The sequence below is a fragment of the Hibiscus syriacus genome, unplaced genomic scaffold (genome assembly GCF_006381635.1).
Source record: "Hibiscus syriacus cultivar Baekdansim isolate YM2019G1 unplaced genomic scaffold, ASM638163v2 tig00110502_pilon, whole genome shotgun sequence".
Classification (NCBI taxonomy): Eukaryota; Viridiplantae; Streptophyta; class Magnoliopsida; order Malvales; family Malvaceae; genus Hibiscus; species Hibiscus syriacus.
In genome coordinates this window covers 452476-473812 of record NW_024062763.1, presented here as the reverse complement: position 1 = coordinate 473812, position 21337 = coordinate 452476, and the positions used below count along the sequence as shown (strand labels likewise).

The 21337-nt window shown below is 31.8% G+C and overlaps 1 protein-coding gene across 1 annotated transcript; it reads left to right on the top strand.

The window, feature by feature from the left end:
• Window positions 1-5632: 5632 nt before the first annotated feature.
• LOC120129516 (probable O-methyltransferase 3) lies at window positions 5633-6855 on the top strand. The gene is made up of 2 exons (XM_039146989.1): window positions 5633-6428; window positions 6527-6855. Exons 1-2 carry the CDS (start codon window positions 5664-5666, stop codon window positions 6851-6853), a joined length of 1092 nt encoding a protein of 363 aa, XP_039002920.1. The 5' UTR covers window positions 5633-5663; the 3' UTR covers window positions 6854-6855.
• Window positions 6856-21337: the final 14482 nt, after the last annotated feature.

Sequence of the window (21337 nt, the reverse complement as noted above, 5' to 3'; positions counted from 1 at the left end):
AAAATACTCTTTCGTGTTGTTATTATTTTCCTTCACTAGTATTTATCAAATAAATATGACTACATCTGTACGTCTGCATCTGTATTAAAAGTTATATGAGAATTGGATTTAAGTGAAATTGTGTGTAGTTACACAGATATGTCATTAATAAATTCTGTTAAATTGAAAGTAATTGAAATCTTTAATTATACCTTTTATTCTTTGAGGAATGGTAAATCATACTACTAGTAATATTTATTTTCGGTCTTGACGACTTTGGTCATCGGTTTAAAAATTAAGTACATATAGTGTCTTACGTGATCCATCCGTTCGATTTTAACCCCTCACAAGTCATGTTAACCCATTTTTTCTTTTTTCTTGCAAATGCAAATCTTTGTGGATGATCCACTTGCATTCTCCTGACACAATCGTTAAAGGAAATATTTTCGTTCTTAAAGACTGTTTTTCTTCTGGGTCTTCAGCATCTACCTCAACTATGGCTGCATCTTTACTTTCAAGATGCACCACCTTTTACTCTTAACTTCAACCCTTTGTCAACTTCCCCTCATCTTCTTCATTGGTTTTCATTGTCAAAAATAAACTCAATCCCGAAACCCAACTCCACAGTCGTACCCCATCATCGGAAATCTCCTCGGCTTGATCTAAAACCGTCATTGCTTCCATGATTGGGTTGCCGACATGCTCCCCACTCTCCAAGTCAACTATTTCCTCAATGTCCACCACCTCCTCATCGCCAACTTCCAAAACAAAACAAAAAGTCTACAATTACAGATTGCAACATGGCTAGTAGTCATATAAAACACAATGTTGGACTGAAAAGCAACGTAGAAGCAGTTAGCTAATACAGTTGGCTACTTTGCGATTCTTCTTCTTCTTCTACTTCTTCTTCGAATTCTGTTGTATCCTGCTCTTACCTACCAACAAAAGAGGTTAATCTCCTAAAAATCCCTTTTGTTTCTTTTATAATATATGTAAAGTAAAAAGCTGAATAAGTTAATCCCTTTTGTTTCTACTTATGTCAATAGTTTAACGGAAGTTAACGGTTGAGATATTAAAACCGAAAGGACTGATAACATAAGAGACCATACACACTTAATTTTTTAACCGATGCCCAAAGTCGATCGGACTGAAAACAAGGGGACTATATCATAATTTACCTTTCAAATATGTTAGTAAGGGAAAACTACTCATATACCATTGAATTATGTTCTTTGACTCATTTATACTATTTAACTTTCAATTTTACTAATTATAAAATTAACTTTAGATTTACATTCAATTTTACCACTCCACTATTAAGTAACAGGAAGATGAAATACTAATAGATGTTGACATGGTTTGCCACACTAGAATGATGGTTATTTTTTTATGCCTAAAACAATTTCGTTTTAGACAATAAACTTTACAGGTGTATCGATTTTGTCACTTAACTTTTAAACAGTTTCTTCTTTGGCATTACACTTTCCAGCCACCCCGTTTCAGCAGAACCCTTCATCGGTAATATTTAAAGGCAAGATCGGTATAAAACCATTCATATTTTACCCCTCTTTCTTTTGCTATGGTTGATTTTTCATGAAACTTGTTCAAAATCGATTAAAATTCATTTAAAAGTTCAACATATTAATATTTCGATCTTTTTCAACGATTGTCCAATGAGACTAGTTTTAAGATATCTTGTTTGCCTTCTTGAAATAATATTTCGATATTTCTCAAAATCGATTTTGCCTTCTTTTCTTCTTTTGACTAAACATCAGCAGCCTCCTGCATTCACCCTCTTCTGCATGGGTTTGACCAGAATTCTCCATTTCCTCCTACCCTACAATAGTTAGTCATTTTCTACCAACATAGTCATGCAATTTTATCGTTTTTCAGTTATCTGCATGTAATTTGATCATTTTTTAAGGCAGCAAAAAACAATTTTAATACACTTCTTAGACCACGCCTTTGTTTGAAATATTCTCGAACATAAATACTAAGGGTTAATGCATCCTAACGTTTGTTTCTTCTTTTGATTCTAGTATCTAATATTATTCTTTAATAATAATACCTCTAAAGTATACACATATTATATCATTGCACACGTTACAAATTTTATCAAAGTATGTCATACAATAATTTGACCAATGAAATACAATTGATTTTAATAAGAATATATTTATACTATTAAATAATAAAGTTTTCATATTTATTTTATAAGACTTAAGGAATATTTTATATCGAATTGGATTAATAATATATAAAATTCTCATTTTTTAAGGAATAGATGTTAAATTAATGTGTTTTTATAAATATATTTATAATATTAATCAATAAAAATATTTTTTTCTAAAAGAAATATATTTAAATCGATATAAAATTATATTTATGATATGATTCAATGGGATGCCACATAGTGAAAACTGTGTTACTAATGATGTTATAGAACTTTCTGAAGTTGATTTTCTTTACTAGAATTCAATTAACGAGTTAGAAGGGATTACATTTGTTGGACTGATTTTACAAATATCAGTTATTATACATCATTTAATTTTAAAACAATATTAATTGGCACGTGTTGTTTTAATTTTAAACCCATATTAATCGGTGTGCATTATTTTAATTTTAATTGATATTAAATAATTTAAAATATTTGTTTAAATTGTAATGTATTTTAGTTTAGTATGATTAATACAGACTTATGATAATGCTTACGGCATTATTATATAAAAAATCCAATTAATTTTTTTTTTGAAGAGTAACTTTCTTAGTAGATTTGTTAGAAAATACCCTAAACTACACACGTAGGATTAACTCGCGTCCTACGAAGCGCATGGAAATGTCTCACTTTTTATAGGATGCAAGATATCTGCAACGTGGATGCACTTTTCAGAGGAAACAATTTAATGTGGTTATTTAATACCTCATGTTACGCAGAATGTGAGGTGCCCGAGATATTGACAAATTATCATTCGCAAAAGATTTGAAATTTAAAATTTGAAAAGATTCCCCGAAACTTACGTTTCATAGAACGCGAGGTACCATTAACCTCGCTTTGGGGCAGTACGAGGACAACTATAAATATGCCCCCATCGCCCAAAATTCTCACACCACTATTAAAAAAACTCTCTCTCTCATATTTTCTATATGATATTATTATGACATGATTATTAAGGGTTGATCTTAGGCATGCATACGATTATTGGTGGACATATCCAAAGGTAATTTTTATTTATTAATTACTTTGAAATATTTATTTATTTTGAATACTTTATTTATTTTTGTAATAATTTATTATGGATTATTTATTTATTTATTTTGAATTTATTTATTTATTTATTTAATTGAAGGGATATGGACATTCATTGACATATTATATCAACCGTTTTCTGAGCCCTGGTGTCGGTATCATTCCTTATTTGCACGAAGGCAGTTTTGGTTACATTGGCATTGTAATTCGTGGTACGAAGTTGCATCATCCATTGATAAATGCATTGCTAGAACGGTGAGATGGAAGATGTACACGTTTCATTTTCCTTGGGAGAAGGCAACTATTACCCTTGATGATGTCACATATCATGTTGGGATTCTGTTGACTGAAATTCTATTATCGGTATTGTTCATTGGGACTGGAAAGGCTTGTGTGAGGAACTTCTCGACGTAGTCTGATATGGGACGGTATGGATGGAGGGAAGATATATATAGAATTTTTGGATGACAATTTTTGCAGCTGCGCAGTGATGTGCTCCAGAAATTAAACTTGCAATTTTTTATTTATAATATTTAAATTTTTTTTAGTTAATGTTATTATAATTTTGACAATAATTTTTTCACACCATTTTTATTTTATTGTAATTTTCTCGTGCTCATATTTTACAAGTTATTGGGGGATATTGATCCCTGATAAATCCCAAACAAAGTATATCTGATGTGATTCTATCATCTACGAAATTTGCGGACCACTAAAAATAAAAGTTGGAGATCGACAGTGTTGGCCTTTTTGTTCCGAGGGCAATGTAAAGTTGTTCATCCAAATAAACAAGCAATTGAAGGTTGTTTGATATTGTTACAATTGTGGGCTTGGTTTTGAATGTCGTTTTTACAATTGATTCCTACTTAACTGACCCCATTAGAATTTCCTCCACTTCGGAGGTAATTAAAAATAAGCAATGTTTATATATTTAAACTACTACATGTTTTTTAGTTTTACAAATAATTATATTTTATTTTATGAATGATAGGTGGATCATCACACTAAGTCACACCCACCTACCAAAAACTCTATGTGATTTTAGATTGTCGATCAATAAGATGATAAACGTGATAATCAATTTTTAATTTTTATTTGTAAATTAAATATCTTTTTTTTATTTGAGTTTATCTAACTTAGTTTAAAAATATTTGTGTAGTTCTTGTGGACATCGTAAAGTGATGATGCTATTAGAGCGTGTACTCCGATTGAAAAATGTCTCAGATCACACATTTTGATGTCAGTGTCCCTTTGACAGTCTATGAGATCGTCGAGTGGCATCCTGTTGATTGCTTGCTGCGACAATTTAACCATGTCCAAACGATTCCGTTACCACCAACAAACTTGGACTTGTCCTTGCATCACCTAAAGCGACAGGGGAAGACAAATGTTGATTGGGAGTGTATCATGCGGATTGGGTGATGTAGTGGACGACAAAGTTCTTTAGGCAGGCCTTTTTTGGACCTATCATGGCCTATGGTGTTTCAAATGATTACATGTTGTGGTACGAACAAAATGGGATGCCGCATATACTGAACAAGGAGGAACAAAATGGTGCTCAAAATCATGGCCTATGATTTTGTGTTATTGTTATTTTAGTTATATGTATGTCTGAATGTTTTATATTTTCAATAATTACACTTATATTTTTTCGAAAATGCTGCATACGTATTATTACTATTCTGGGAATGTTTGTTACAGGAGAAAATTACTTTAAGTTTAGTCTATATTAGATTATTAATTCCTTATCGCATATTCATCTGCTTTAAGTAGAGGGTAATTTCTTACTGCATGTGCTTCTGTTATATATAGAAGGTTATTTCAAATGGATATAAGATTCAGAAAAAATTACACATTTATGCTTAATAGATAATGATAGTAGTCATGTTTTTGCAACCTGCATTTTAAACAATTTTTCTCTATAGATTTCTTTTCATTTTGAGGAGCACATTAAACTTTTTAATTCACCTCTTAATTTGACCTTTTAAAGATTTGTAGTGATCAATTATTTGTCAGTATAGGTCATATCGGCCTCAACAATATGTGAACATAAGAACAACTAATTATCTAAAAATTTAATTTAATTTTAGATATCGATAGTTATAAAAAAATAATTAAAAAACAAATCTAGGAAAATTATAATTCTTTTAAACATGAAGATTATACCAAAACAGACTTGGCTACTTCATGCGCAATACTGTTAAGTGGCCCCACCTAATATTAGTATTAACAAATAGGCATTAACTAGTACGGTTGCTTGCTGGCTGGTGACGATTTTAGTATTTTAGGTAATTATTATATTAGTTATTCTCGTCAACTTTTTGACATGTAAAATTATTTTGAGACGCCTCCCCGTCCATATATCTGTTTCAGTCTATAAATAGCATATTTCATAGGTATGCTGGTTTCATAGCAAAACAGAAACACCTTAGCTAAGATGGATAAGGGCAGTGTGAATGAGCTACTTCAAGCTCATGCTCATGTATGGAATTACATTTTTAACTTCATAAATTCTATGTCCTTGAAATGTGCTGTTGATTTAGGTATCCCAGATATCATTCACAACCATGGCAAGCCCATGACTGTGACCGAGTTGGTCGCTGCACTACCGACGCTCAACCCTACCAAGGCATGCAACATGTACCGGCTGATGCGTATTTTAGTTCACTCTGGCTTCTTCGCACAACAAAAGCTAAGCGGTGGCGCCCAAGAAGATGGTTATGTTCTTACCAGTGCCTCTCGTTTCCTGCTCAAGGATGATCCCTTAAGCGTAACGCCTTTTCTGAAAGCTTTGTTGGATCCTGTTTTAACAAAGCCTTGGGATTGTCTAGGCATGTGGTTCCAAAATAATGATTTTACACCATTTGACACAGCTCATGGGAAGACATTGTGGGACTATGGTGGTCATGACCCAAAGCTTGCTAATTGTTTCAATGAAGCCATGGCTAGCGATGCTCGATTGATTACTAGCATTTTGATTGACAAGTGTAAGGGCTCATTTGAGGGATTGAATTCGTTGGTGGACGTTGGAGGGGGCACAGGAACACTGGGAAAGGCCATTGCTGATGCATTTCCAAACTTGGAATGCACTGTGTTCGATCTTCCTTATGTTGTTGCTGGCCTACAAGATAGTAAGAACTTGAAATATGTTGGAGGCGATATGTTTGAGGATGTTCCAGTTGCAGATGCAGTTTTACTAAAGGTTTTTTTTTTTACCAGTAATCTCTTTCTAACTTTTTTCTAATTGGTTTAAATTAAACACTAATGCTTTTGATATATTCTTTCGATTTGATTATATAGTCGATATTACACGATTGGAATGATGATGAATGCTTGAAGATTCTGAAGCGATGTAAAGAGGCCATTTCAAATCAAGACAAACGGGTGATGATAAAAAAGAAGGTGATTATAATAGACATGGTACTGATGGAAAATGATAAAGAGAATGATGAAAGCAGGAAATCGATCGAAACGCAGCTGTTCTTCGATATGTTGATGATGGTGTTGGTGACAGGTCGAGAGAGGCGGGAAGAAGAGTGGTCTGAGCTATTTTCTGCTGCAGGTTTCAGCGACTATAAGATTACTCCTATACTAGGTTTAAGATCTCTCATTGAGGTTTACCCTTAATTAAAAAAAAATACTCTTTCGTGTTGTTATTATTTTCCTTCACTAGTATTTATCAAATAAATATGACTACATCTGTACGTCTGCATCTGTATTAAAAGTTATATGAGAATTGGATTTAAGTGAAATTGTGTGTAGTTACACAGATATGTCATTAATAAATTCTGTTAAATTGAAAGTAATTGAAATCTTTAATTATACCTTTAATTCTTTGAGGAGTGGTAAATCATACGAATAGTAATATTTAGGGTAAAGTATAGTAATGGTCACTGAACATTTCTGAAACTTGCATTTAGGTCCCCCAACATTTAAAACTTGCAATACAATCCCCCAACATTTATTCCGTTTGCAATATGGTCCCCCAACTTAAACCACAGTTAGAAAATTAGGATAAATTATATAAACGGTCATTGAACTTTTCAGTCACTTGAATTTCGGTCCCTCAACTTTTAAAACTTGCAAAACAGTCATCAATTTCATTCTAAACCCCAATTTCCAAAGTAATTCAATTTTATTCTAAACCCTAAATTCTAAAATACTTCAATTAAATTCTAAAATACTTCAATTTAAGGTAATATAGGCTTGAAGAAAGAGTTCAAGGCACAGACACAATGAATAAAAATATATTTATATAAATGTATATTTATATTTAGATGTATAAATAAAAAATATATTCATATATTAATGTATGAATCATTTATATTTTTTGAATATTTTATTTTTAATAAGAAATTAAAATTATTAATTATATTAGAAATACTCAACTTAAGATATATATATAATCATGAATTATAAATATGAAAAATATAATTATTAAATTTAGTTTAAAAATATATAAATCTTAAATTTATTCTTTTAAAATATTGTATCAACTAATATTTAAAAAATATATTAAATCTATCAAACAATTTATCAAATATAATTTTTTTATTGTAAAAAATATAATATTTTCCCATCATTTATTGCTTTCAAATTTTTTGCCGAAGTTCAAATCTCATTATTTCCATTTTACATTATATTCTTTTTTTTCTGGCATTGGTCATACTATTAGTATATGTATTATTGTATATCTCTTAACACAAACGATGGTGTTAGCTTAGTGGCTCCACCCTATATCTTTCATTTGCGTGACTCAGGTTTGAGTTTGCCCAAGACCCAAATTTTACTTCTTTGTAACTTAATTTTCTTCTAATTAGGAGGTGACATGTGTCACCAATAACACATATCATGATCATGTGTTAACACATGTCAGATCCTGATTAAATGATTAATTTATTAAATTTTATTTAATTTAGGACCAAATTGATAGCATATATAAATAATTAGGTGGTAACACGTGTCACCAATGACACGTGTCATGATCATGTGCTAACACATGTCAGATCCTAATTAAATGATTAATTTATTAAATTTTATTTAATTTAGGACCAAATTGATTATATAAATAATAAAGACTGAATGTATAATAATGTCAATTCCTTTTAACTGCCACATCATCATTTTTATCAATTGGTAACGACTAGTGGCTTAGTTGAAACAGTTAAATAATTATGTGGTATGATTGATAAATTTAAAAGATCGATGACAAAAGTAAAAAGGGCTAGATAGTTAAGTTGTCAACCGAGTAGTTTACACTTTTATTTATACGTCAAAATAACATTTTATAAATTTAAAATTCGAATTATTTTCAACCTCTTTTATATCCTAACTACTTTTTTTAATTAAAAAATTTCTTCAACAGATAAGAATTATACTATTATATTTATATAAAAAATACGTATCACATGAAATAAGATGAAATTAAATAATAATAACTTTGACATAATTGAATTTAATTTAAGTATTTTGGAATTTAGGGTTTAGAATAAAATTGAATTACTTTGGAAATTGGGGTTTAGAATGAAATTGATGATTGTTTTGCAAGTTTTAAAAGTTGGGGGACCTAAATTCAAGTGACTGAAAAGTTCAATGACCATTTATATAATTTATCCTAATTTTCTAACTGTGGTTTAAGTTGGGGGACCATATTGCAAACGGAATAAATGTTGGGGGACTGTATTGCAAGTTTTAAATGTTGGGGGACCTAAATGCAAGCTTCTGAAATGTTCAGTGACCATTACTATACTTTACCCTAATATTTATTTTCGGTGACTTTGGTCATCGGTTCAAAAATTAGGCACACTTAGTATCTTACGTGATCATCCGTTCGATTTTAACCCCTCAACCGTTAACTCATGTTAACCCATTTTTTATTGCAAATGCAAATCTTTGTGGATGATTCACTTGCATTTTCCTGACACAATCGTTAAAGTAAATATTTTCGTTCTTAAAGACTGTTTTCTTCCGGGTGTTTAGCATCAACCTCAACTATGGCTGCATCTTTACTTTCAAGATGGACCACCTTTTATTCTTAACTTCCCCTCATCTTCTTCATTGGTTTTCATTGTCAAAAATAAACTCAATCCCGAAAACCAACTCCACAGTCGTACCCCATCATCAGAAATCTCCTCTGCTTGATCCAAAACCGTCATTGCTTCCATGATTGGGTTGCCGACATGCTCTCGGAGACCCCATCTTCCACTCTCCAAGTCAACTATTTCCTCAATGTCCACCACCTCCTCATCGCCAACTTCTAACTAAATAAAAAGTCTACAATTACAGATTGCAACATGGCTAGTAGTCATATAAAACACAAAGTCGGACTGAAAACCAACGCCATAGTCGCAGGGCCGTGGCTAGGTTAAAGGGGCTGTGCAAATTCTTATAAAGAGACCTATTTTTATGCTTATTAATAGCAACAACTGATAGATATATTTGATTTATGAACCCCTATTTTTATACTTATTAATGCAACATGCGTTTTTTCCTTTGTTAAGTAGTATTATATTAATGAGTAGTATTAATACAGTTGTATTACACCAAATTAATGGCGTGGTTCCCCACTGACTATTAATGAGCAGTATTATATTAATGAGAAGTATTAATACAGTTGTATTACACCAAATTAATGGCGTGGTTCCCCACTGACTATTAATGAGCAGTATTATATTAATGAGAAGTATTAATACAGTTGTATTATACCAAATCTATTAAAAAGGGTATGTTTTCGTGTTCCCCAAAGCCAAAGGTCTGATTCATTTCCAGAAGAACAACGGTTACCAGCAGGCATCGGTCATTGCCGGACTCAATAGTCAGTTGCCTATCATTACAGCTGTATTTCGGGGGCCCTATTTTTTTTAGCACCGGCTCAGCCACGACCCTGCATAGTCATACCCCATCTTCTTCTTCGAATTCAGTTGTACCCTGCTCTTACCTGCCAAGAAAAACGGTTAATCTCCTAAAAATCCCTTTTGTTTCTTTTATAATATATGTAAAGTGAAAAGTTGAATAAGTTAATCCGTTTTGTTTCTACTTATGTTAATAGTTTAACGAAAGTTAACGGTTTTAAATTTGAATACGAATAAAATAATTTTTAAATTATAATTTAAAATAATCTTGTTTTCTTAAATTGTTATTGAGAATAGTAACCACAAATATTCTTATTCATTTTTAATATGCGATCTTATAGGTTCAGTTAAAGTTGGGAGTAGATAAAACACATTTGATCCTACAAGTCATAAGTGACATCTAGCAAGACATTATGACTACCCAAGTTAAATGAAAATCTTATGATATGAGACAACTTTAACGCAACTCATGTCATAATTATGTTAACAGATATTTGGATAGTAGTTCTGGTTTTTGGGGTGAAAGCTCGATTAATTATGTTGATCATGAAGTTTATCCAAACTCACACCACCAATTGTTGATGAGAACAAATGACTTTCGCCGTTCTTGAGCGGTCCACCTCTTTAAGTTTAGGTGGAGCGTTCGCAACTGATGAGGGAACAACCGTTGATTGTGTTTGGATGAAGAAGAAGATTGATCACGAGGAATGAGATAAAGAAGGAAAAGTATAGTTGTCAAGGTATCAACCCTTTATCAATTTTGGTTGAGGTATTTATAGTGGTCTTTAGTGCGAGTATTAGTCTTAGGATCATTATAATATTCGTAGGTCGACAAACTAGGTAGATATGGTCAAACATTAAATTTTAATCTCCACATCATGTGAGTGTATAAAAGATCTTTCATAAAAGTTTTGTCTATGCATTGCAGCTAGCTAGCTTCGAAGGCTTCTTTTAATCGGTGGCATGCCTGCTCTCGATTGGCCGAAAGCTGGTAGTTCTCGGAGGTCATGATTGAGGTATAACAATCAACTATTTTATATGAATATTAATCTTAAAAGCGTCCTTTTCTTCTTTTGACAAAACACCAGCAGCCTCCTGCATTCACCCTCTCCTGCATGGGTTTGACCAGAATTCTCCATTTCCACCTACCCTACAATAGTTAGTCGTTTTCTACCAACATAGTCATGCAATTTTATCGTTTTTCAGTTATCTGCATGTAATTTGATAATTTTTTAAGGCCGCAAAAAACAATTTTACTACACTTCTTAGACCACGGGTCCAGCGTCCACCTCTGGCCCCGCCTTTGTTTGAAATATTCTCGAAGATAAATACCAAGGGTTAATGCATCCTAACGTTTGTTTCATCTTTTGATTTTAGTATCTAATATTATTCTTAATTAATAATACCTCTAAAGTATACAAATATTATATCATTGCACACGTTACAAATTTTATAAAAGTATGTCATACAATAATTTGACCAATGAAATACAATTTATTTTAATAAGAATATATTTATACTATTCATTAATAAAGTTTTCATATTTATTTTATAAGACTTAAGGAAATTTTTATATCGAATTGGATTAATAATATATAAAATTATCATTTTTAAGGAACAGATGTTAAATTAATGTGTTTTTATAAACATATTTATAATATTAATCAATAAAAATATTTTTTTAAAAAGAAATATATTTAAATTGATATAAAATTATATTTATGATATGATTCAATGGGATGCCACATAGTGAAAATTGTGTTACTAATGATGTTATAGAACTTTCTAAAGTTGATTTTCTTTACTAGAATTCAATTAACGAGTTAGAAGGGATTCCCAAACCTCGCAATTCATGGAACGTGAGGTACCATTAACCTCGCTTCGGGGCAATGCAATGACAACTATAAATAGGCCTCTATCACTTGAAATTCTCACACCTTTATTAAAAAAAAACTCTCTCCCATATTCTCTCTGATATTATTGTGGTAGAATTACTGAGAGTTGATATTAGACATATATACGATTATTGGCAGACAAATCCAGAGGTAATTTTTATTTATTAATTACTTTGAAATATTTATTTATGTCGAATAATGTATTTATTTATGTAATAATTTATTATGGATTATTTATTTATTTTGAATATATATATTTATTTATTTATTTTGAACTTATTTATTTATTTAATTGAAGGATATGAACGTTTGTTGACGTGTTATATCAACCATTTTCTGAGCCGTGATGTTGGTATTATTCCTTATTTGCACGAAGTCAGTTTTGGTTACGTGGCACTATAATTCGTGGTACGAAGTTGCATCCTCCATTGATAAATGGGTTTCTAGAACGGTGGAGACTGGAGACATACACGTTTCATTTTTCTTGTGGGGAAGCAACTATTACCCTTAAGATGTCGCATACCATGTTGGGCTGCCTGTTGACTGAAATTCTATTACCGGTATTGCTCATGAGGACTGGAAAGGCTTGGGTGAGGAACTTATCGGACTTAGTCTGATAGGGGAGGATATGGATGCAGGGAAGATCTATATAAAATTTTTAGACGATAATTTTTTGCAGCTACCCATCAATGCTGCTCCAGAAATTAAACAAGTAATTTTTTAAATCTATGTTTATTTATTTTATTTTTTTATTTATAATATTTAAGTTTTATTTTAGTTAATGTTATTGTAATTTTTTACGATAATTTTTTCGCATCATTTTTATTTTACAGAAATTTGCTCGTGCTCATATTTCACAAGTTATTGGGGATCTTGATGCCAGATAAATCCCGAAACAAAGTGCATCTGTTGTGATTCTATCATCTACGAAATTTGTGGACCGCTAAAAATAAGAGTTGGGGATTGACAGTGTTGGCATTTTTGTTCCGGGAGCTATGTAAAGTTGTTCATCCGAACAAACAAGCAATTGAAGGTTGTTTGATGTTGTTACAATTGTGGGTTTGGTTTCAAATGTCGTTTTTACAATCGATTCCTACATAATCGACCCCATTAGAATTTCTTCTATTTCCGAGGTAATTAAAAATTAGCAAAGTTTATATAATGAAATTACTACATGTTTTTTTAGTTTTACAAATAATTATACTTTATTATATGAATGATAGGTGGATCATCACACTAAGTCACACCCACTTATCAAAAAATTTTGTGTGATTTTAGATTGTCGATCAATAAGATGACAATGAGGTAATCATTTTTATAATTTTTATTTGTAAATTAAATATCATTTTTTGATTTGAGATTATCCAACTTAGTTTAAAAATATTTGTGTAGTTCGTGTGGACGTCGTACATTGACGATGCTAATAGAGCATGTACTCCTACTGAAATACGAATCGGTTCGTACAGTGATGGTGGAAACATCAGATTTGGTTGATATGCAGGACCAAGTCACTGGAATGCAAAGTAAAATTGACAATCAACAAAAGAGCATGGAAGACAGAACGCAAAGTCTCGAGTCCAAAATGAATGATCTGGAAGCTGGATTGGAGAGTGACAAGTCTGAGTCGACAAAGATTTTGATGATTCTAACCGGGAAGGGTAAGGAACCGGAAAAACAAACAAAACTAGGCATCAAGATTGATGAAAGTAAATCTTTTTAACCTAATTCCCAGAACAGTGAAGGACAATCCTTTACATAAGTGACTGTTATTGATGAAACCGAACGATATACTAACAAACCAGGGGAACCAAGTATCTTAGCTCCTAACCCTTTTCCCTCTAGTTCTCAAAATCCTATCTTTATACACTCCAGATACCTAAGCCAAATGATGTTTTGAATGAAACATTAACTTTTACTGGGCATCAATTTATGGGGAGAGCAAATCAGTATCAGATTGATGAAGGCTTAGGATAATACAATCTTAGACCCAAGACAGAACTACAAATATTTTATGGGAACAATCCTAGACAATGGGTAAAAATTGTCAAAAGTATTTTTCATTGTTTGCTATCTCTGACCACCGAAAGTTAGAAGTGGCTGCTATGTATTCAGTCGGAAAGGCGGAAGTGTGGTTCGATGGTTATATTATGCAACAAAACCAACATGGTCAGAGTTTGCGGTGGATCTTTGCTAACGATTTTGTGATAGAATATATACAGATACAATTGCAGAGTTCAATAAACTGTGGCAAAGAAATTCGGTTGAGGAGTACCAAGAACAGTTCGAAGAGCTAAAACCCTTTATGCTACAAAACAACCATTCTTTGAAGGAAATGTATTTTGGTTTCAGCTTTGTTAGTGGATTAAAACAAGAGATCAGACATAGGGTTAAACTCCAACAACCAAGAACATTGCAGAAGCTATGCAAATGAAGAAGACACAAAGATACAAGTTGATCAGATGGTTCTTTAGAAATGCAAGCTTGATAACATAAGTTGTTACACTGATATATGCAAAAAACCCTGGAAAGGAATGATCAAGTGGAAGAAGATCAAATTCACCACTTTGAAATCAATTGAAGATGGATTCAACATTCATCATTCCTAAGAACATCATTTGCATAAAAGAAAATGTATTACGTGGGATTGCATTCAAACACAAGGTTTTTACAAGTTTTTATATGAAAAAAAAATATTCATGATGGAAAATACCTTATAAGTATAAGGTAGAATTCAAACCTCAAATACAGGAATCACTTCAGGAGAAGCAAATATCTAAAGAATATATGGTCGCAATCCACAAAAGAATCAATATTTTAAAGTGGGGGCATGTTACCCAATCAACAAGTTATTTCAAAAAATGAGAAAATGATTTCCAAAGTTTCTCATTTAATCATTTATGAAAATGAAATTGTTGAATAGTAAGAAAGCGATTTCCAAAGTTTCTTACTTAGTAAACTATTTTCCGAATTTGTAAGACCTCCGGGTCATCCATAAGACCTCCGGAAAAGATGTTTTCAAATGAGATTTTGGAAACTAAGCCTTTCAGGGGTTTCTTAATTATCTCAAAAGAGTTGTTAAAGGAAGCTAAGCCTTTTAAGGGGTTCCTTGACAACCAAGAAAGTAAGCTTGATTTTTAAGGGTTTCTTGATGTTTAAATCATTCGGGTCATCTATAAGCCTTCCAAGCAAGATGATAAGACCTACGTATCATCCATAAGACCTCCAGGCAGGATTTTTTCAAATGAGATTTTGGAAACTAAGCCTTTCAGGGGTTTCTTAATTATCTCAAAAGAGGTTTAAAAGGAAGCTAAGCCTTTTAAGGGGTTCCTTGACAACCAAGAAACTAAGCTTGATTTTCAAGGGTTTCTTGATTTTTAAATCCTCCGGGTCATCTGTAAGCCTTCCAAGCAAGGTGATAAGACCCCCGGGCCATCCATAAGACCTCTGGGCATGATGTTTTCAAAAGAGATTTTGGAAACTAAGCCTTTCAGGGGTTTCTTAATTATCTCAAAAGAGTTGTTAAAAGAAGCTAAACCTTTTAAGGGGTTCCTTGACAACCAAGAAACTAAGCTTGATTTTCAAGGGTTTCTTGATGTTTAAATCCCCTGGGTCATCTATAACCTTCCAAGCAAGATGATAAGACCTCCGGGTCATCCATAAGACCTCCAGGCATGATGTTTTCAAATGAGATTTTGGAAACTAAGCCTTTCAAGGGTTTATTAATTATTTCAATAGAGTTGTTAGAGGGAGCTAAGCCTTTTAAGGGGTTCCTTGACAACCAAGAAACTAAGCTTGATTTTCAAGGGTTTCTTGATGTTTAAATCCTCCAGGTCATCTGTAAGCCTTTCGAGCAAGATGATAAGACCTACAGGCCATCCATAAGACCTCCGGGTAGGATTTTTTCAAATGAGATATTGGAAACTAAGCCTTTGAGGGGTTTCTTAATTATCTCAATAGAGTTGTTAGAGGAAACCAAGCCTTTTAAGGGGTTTCTTGAAAACCAAGAAACTAAGCTTGATTTTCAAGGGTTTCATGATGCTTAAAACCTTCGGGTCATCTGTAAGCCTTTCGAGCAAGAGGATAAGTCCTTCGGGTCATTCATAAAACCTTTGGGCAGAATGTTTTCAACATTTCCGTTGCTTGATTCACGACATTTCGAATCAGCAATGTCTCGCTCAAAACAAATTTTATCTCACCTGAAATAGTTCCTCTTCGAACAAATTTCTTTGCATTCATTTCACATTTTTATCCAGATATTGAATATTTGATAGGAAGTCCAGAGATTAGCAAAGATTTCAGCAAAGAATTCTCATACTTTTCAAGATTTGAAAATATGGATTTCAGCAAAGATTCGAATCGATCACTTGAGGGTTCAACAACTCCGTCTTAATCAAGAGAAGTCAAATGGATAAAAAAATTATTGTCTTTTCATCTTTGTTCTATTCTTGTTAATACAAGAACGAGCAAAGAGAGGCAACTGTAGACACTAATGTTTTCCCCATTTATTTATTTACCTACTTTTCCTTCAAGGAAATTCGTGCCCGGACGAAAATCGGTTACCTCACAAACTTCCGGCATTCGTATTATAATCAAATTTTTTCACCTTTCTAATTTTCGCTGCAATGATTCTAAATAAAGACTTACTGTAATAGAGATACGAAAGCTCTGGTAATCGGATCCAGGCAATAATCTGTGTTGGATGCTTTTCATCGATGTCGAACAATCGACTCCATGGTTGTACCATTAGATAACTTCCAAACACCACCCACTGATCTTATGTTATCACCTTTGTATAGTCAGTCTCAAATTCGAACCTTACCAAGAAATAATCATTATCCATATCTATAAGCTGAAAACAGCCTTGAGGTTGCCAGATAATGTTGATCTTATTCCACAGGCTCTATACCCGATTGATTTCCCTAGAAGACGAACAATGATGGTCCTCCTCATATTTTGATCAATCGAATCATGCACACAATTCGAAAACTGAATCACTGGATAAGCACCACACCGATCCACCGCCACGTCCCCATCCTCTATATTCACTTCCTCCTCGACCAATTCCGGGAATGGTGGCTGGTCCGCTCTCCTTTCTCCAATCAAAGTATCCGCATACGACTTAACAGATCTTTGCTCGGCTTAAGGTTCAACCACCATCGAAACATCAGCAGGGATCTCTCGTCCCTTCTCCCCTCCTAGCGGAACTATCACACCCATGGGCCCAATCGTAGCATCCACAGCATGCATGACCACGTCGCCAGAAACCCTAACAACAGAGAGTCCCGATGTCGTGCCATCAGACCCCACAACACTTGGAGTAGTCATCCCTGACGGACTTCCCGGGCGGTCTAAAACTGCCGAAGCATCCCCCACTACCGCCGTGTCAGGAGGTTGCAACTCTTCGTTCATACGAAAACCCTAATAAACTTCTTGAAATTTCGGAGCAAACCCTTGTTGGAGTTTGAATCAATTCACTCAACTAGTTATTCTCATGCCATGATGTTGGAAAATACATCTAACAAAAATAATAATAACAGGTTATTCATATGAACAAATATTTATAACAATTGTGATTCAATTTTTATAAAATCACTGATATTGTTATTCACAATATATATTCTACATTTATTGCATGTACAAACAATTATATATTTAATATAAAACAATCATTTTTGTAATTAAATCAAAATTCATATATTATATCATATCGAACATCTTTTATATCAAAATTTATGCTTATAAGATAATATATTTGTATAATTTTAAATCCGAATAAACTCGTACACTTAATTTAGTAGTTGATACGTGGAAATGATCCATTCTATTAAAATTGTCACCGTTCTATAATAATACTAATCTCACCAACAACCTTTTTTTCTTTTTCTTGATTAGACACCAGCAGCCTCCTACATGGAAACGTTCACGTGTGGCACCTTAGTATACAGTTAAAATAAAACGTTACTGATTTTGTTATTATTTTAAATAATAAAATCGGTAAAAATAACCGAAAATATTATTATTTTGATTGGTTATAATTACCTATATAGGTAAATGCGATAAACACATCCGATCAAAAAATGATATTTTAAGTAGCGCTTAATCGAAAACATCATTTTTTTACCAGATTTTTTTACCTCGTTTACCTATATAAGTAATTATAATCAATCAAAATAATGATATTTTCGATATTGTTTACCGATTTTATTATTTAAAATAATAACAAAATTGATAACTCCTTATTTTAACTGTATACTAAAATATTGCACAACAGAACTGCCACCTGCATGGACCCTTACTCACCGCATAATAATATTAATCTCACCAGCAGCCTTCTTTGGCGATTTCCCCGAAAAATCACCCTAGCCCACTTTATTTCCCTATCAGGCACCGTTTAGATTATATTTTTTGATTTAACACCTTTTGCAAAAAGGCACGCCCTTGCACCGCGCTTTACGCCACGTGGGGTAAGGCGTGCCCCCTGCAACGCGCTTTGCTAAACATGTAAAAATTCAGGTGTTAGTTTTGTAAATATTTTTACAATAGTACCTAACATGTAATTAATATCTATTAAGGTGATATTTGTGTAAAAACGTCAACTTTATCTATTTATTTTTTTATATTATTTTTAACAAGAGTTAATAATATTTATTGACTTTTAAAATTAATTGTTTAAAAATATTAAAATATTAAAATAAACTTTTAATTTCAATTGAGAGGTCAAATGAATTATTATTCATTTTTTTAAAAATAAATAAAAATACAATAAAAATAATTAAACATGAATAAAATTCAATAAAAATATAATGTAAAGCTAAAAAATATCACCTCTTTATTTAAAATATTCTTTCTAATATTAATTTTAAAAATTATAAAATAAATATTAAATTTAATTTTATTAAAAATGAATAAATATTATTAACTGTTGTTAAAAAATAATAATTAATGAATAATAATTCATTTGATCCCTCAATTATAATTAAAAGTTTATTTTAGTCAAGTTTATGATTGTTAAACAGTCGTAGGTGTGGAAAGCTACAAGAATCGAATGAAAATTCGATCGTACAAAGTCAATAACTCAAAATTGTCTAACTGTTGTCTAAATATCAACTCAATTGTACCACGAATAAACATTCGATCAAAGATTTGATCTTTTCTGCTCAATCTTCACGAAAACTGTTTTGTCTCATCATTTTCTCCCTCGTATGAGCTCATTTTTTTTTTCAATTCTTCGTTGTTAAATATCGTTGCCCACGTGCACACAGAAAAATAAAAAGTAGAGTGACTTTTATTGCAAACGTCAATTGTAATTAAAAGTTTATTTTAATATTTTTATACTTTTAAGCAATTAAATGATGAGACAAAACAATTTTTGTGAAGATTGAGCAGAAAAGATCAACTCTTTGATCGGATGTTTATTCATGGTACAATTGAGTTTATATTTAGATAGTAGTTAGACAATTTTGAGTTATTGACTTTGTACGATCGAATTTTCATTCGATCCATGTAGCTTTCCACACCTACGACTGTTTAACAATCATAAACTTGACTTTAGGTCTTGAGAATAGAGTATTTTTAAATTAATTGTTTAAAAATATAAAAAAAATATTAAAATAAACTTTTAGTTACAATTGAGGGATCAAATGAATTATTATTCATTAATTATTATTTTTAACAACAATTAATAATATTTATTCATTTTTAATAAAATTAAAATTTAATATTTATTTTATATTTTTAAAATTAATATTAGAAAGAATATTTTAAATAAAGAGGTGATATTTTTATTAAATTTTATTCATTTTTAATTCTTTTTTATTGCATTTTTATTTATTTTTAAAAAAGTGAATAATAATTCATTTGATCTCTCAATTGTAATTAAAAGTTTATTTTAATATTTTTAAACAATTAATTTTAAAAGTCAATAAACATTATTAGCTGTTATTAAAAATAATATCACAAAAAATAAATAGATAAAGTAGGCGTTTTAACACAAATATAACCCTAACATAAATTAATTACATAGTAGCACTAGTTTAAAAATATTTACAAAATTATCACACGGATTTTTTACACGTTTAGCAAAGAGCGTTGCAGGGGTTCGCCTTATCTCACATAGCGCCAGATTAGCGTAAAGCATGGTGTAGAAAGTGTGCCTTACTACAAAGAATATTAGATCAAAAAATATAGTCTGAACGGTATCTGACAAAAAAATAAAAGGGACTAGGGTGATTTTTGTGAAAATCACCGACTTCTTTTCTTTTTCAGCCTCCTGAATGGACCGTCACTCGCCGCCATAATAATACTAATCTCACCAGCAGCCTTCTTTTCTTTTTCTTCAATAGACACCAGCAGCCTCCTGCATGGACCGTTACTCGCCGCCATAATAATACTAATCTCACCAGTAGCCTTCTTTTCTTTTTCTTGACTAGACACCAGCGGCCCTCACTCGCCGCTCTCATTCTGGATGGATCGAGGGGCTGCTGTGTTGTTTAGAATTTTCAAATTAAGAAATATTTTAGATTTTTTTATATTTTTTATTAATTATTTAATTTTAGATTTTTTTATATTTTCTATTAATTATTTAATTTCATATTTTTAAATTTTTTATAACTTTGTACCCTTAATATTTTTAATACAAATTCTTAAATTTACATCCTGACATAAATTTTTACGTTCGTCTTAATCTGACTGAAGTTCTTAGAGATTGATAAACCATCGACCTTTAAAAAAATTATTTTTTTTATATATTTAATATTTTATATTAAAATTTATTTCGCATCATTTAAATTTTTTAAATTTATCATATTTTAAATTTTATAAATATATCCCTAATATAAAAATTTACGTCTATCACATAGAATTCTATACCCTCACCTACCCTACAATAGTAACTGTCATTTTTCTACCAATATAAAAATGCCATTTGGTCATTATCTAAGGCAGCAAATAAAAAAAGAGAAAATAACCTCAGTGACCAAAAATGTCTTATAATATACGATTTTAACCAACTTTTTTTGGATTTACCAAAATGACCAACTAAATCGATAATTCGCAACGCGATCTCCGGTATCGCAAATCAGTTTCCAGATTCGCAACGCGAACATCGACTATCGCAACGCGAACTTCGACTATCGCAATGCGATAGTCCAAGTTTGCGTTGCGATAGTCCAAGTTCGTTGCGATAGTCGAAGTTCGCGTTGCGATTTATTCCAAATTCGTTGCGATAGTCCAAGTTCGTTGCGATAGTCGAAGTTTGCGTTGCGATTTCTTCCAAATTCGTTGTGATAGTCCAAGTTCGCGTTGCGATTTATTCCAAATTCGTTGCGATAATCCAAAATTGCAACGACTGGTGGTATTGCATTTGT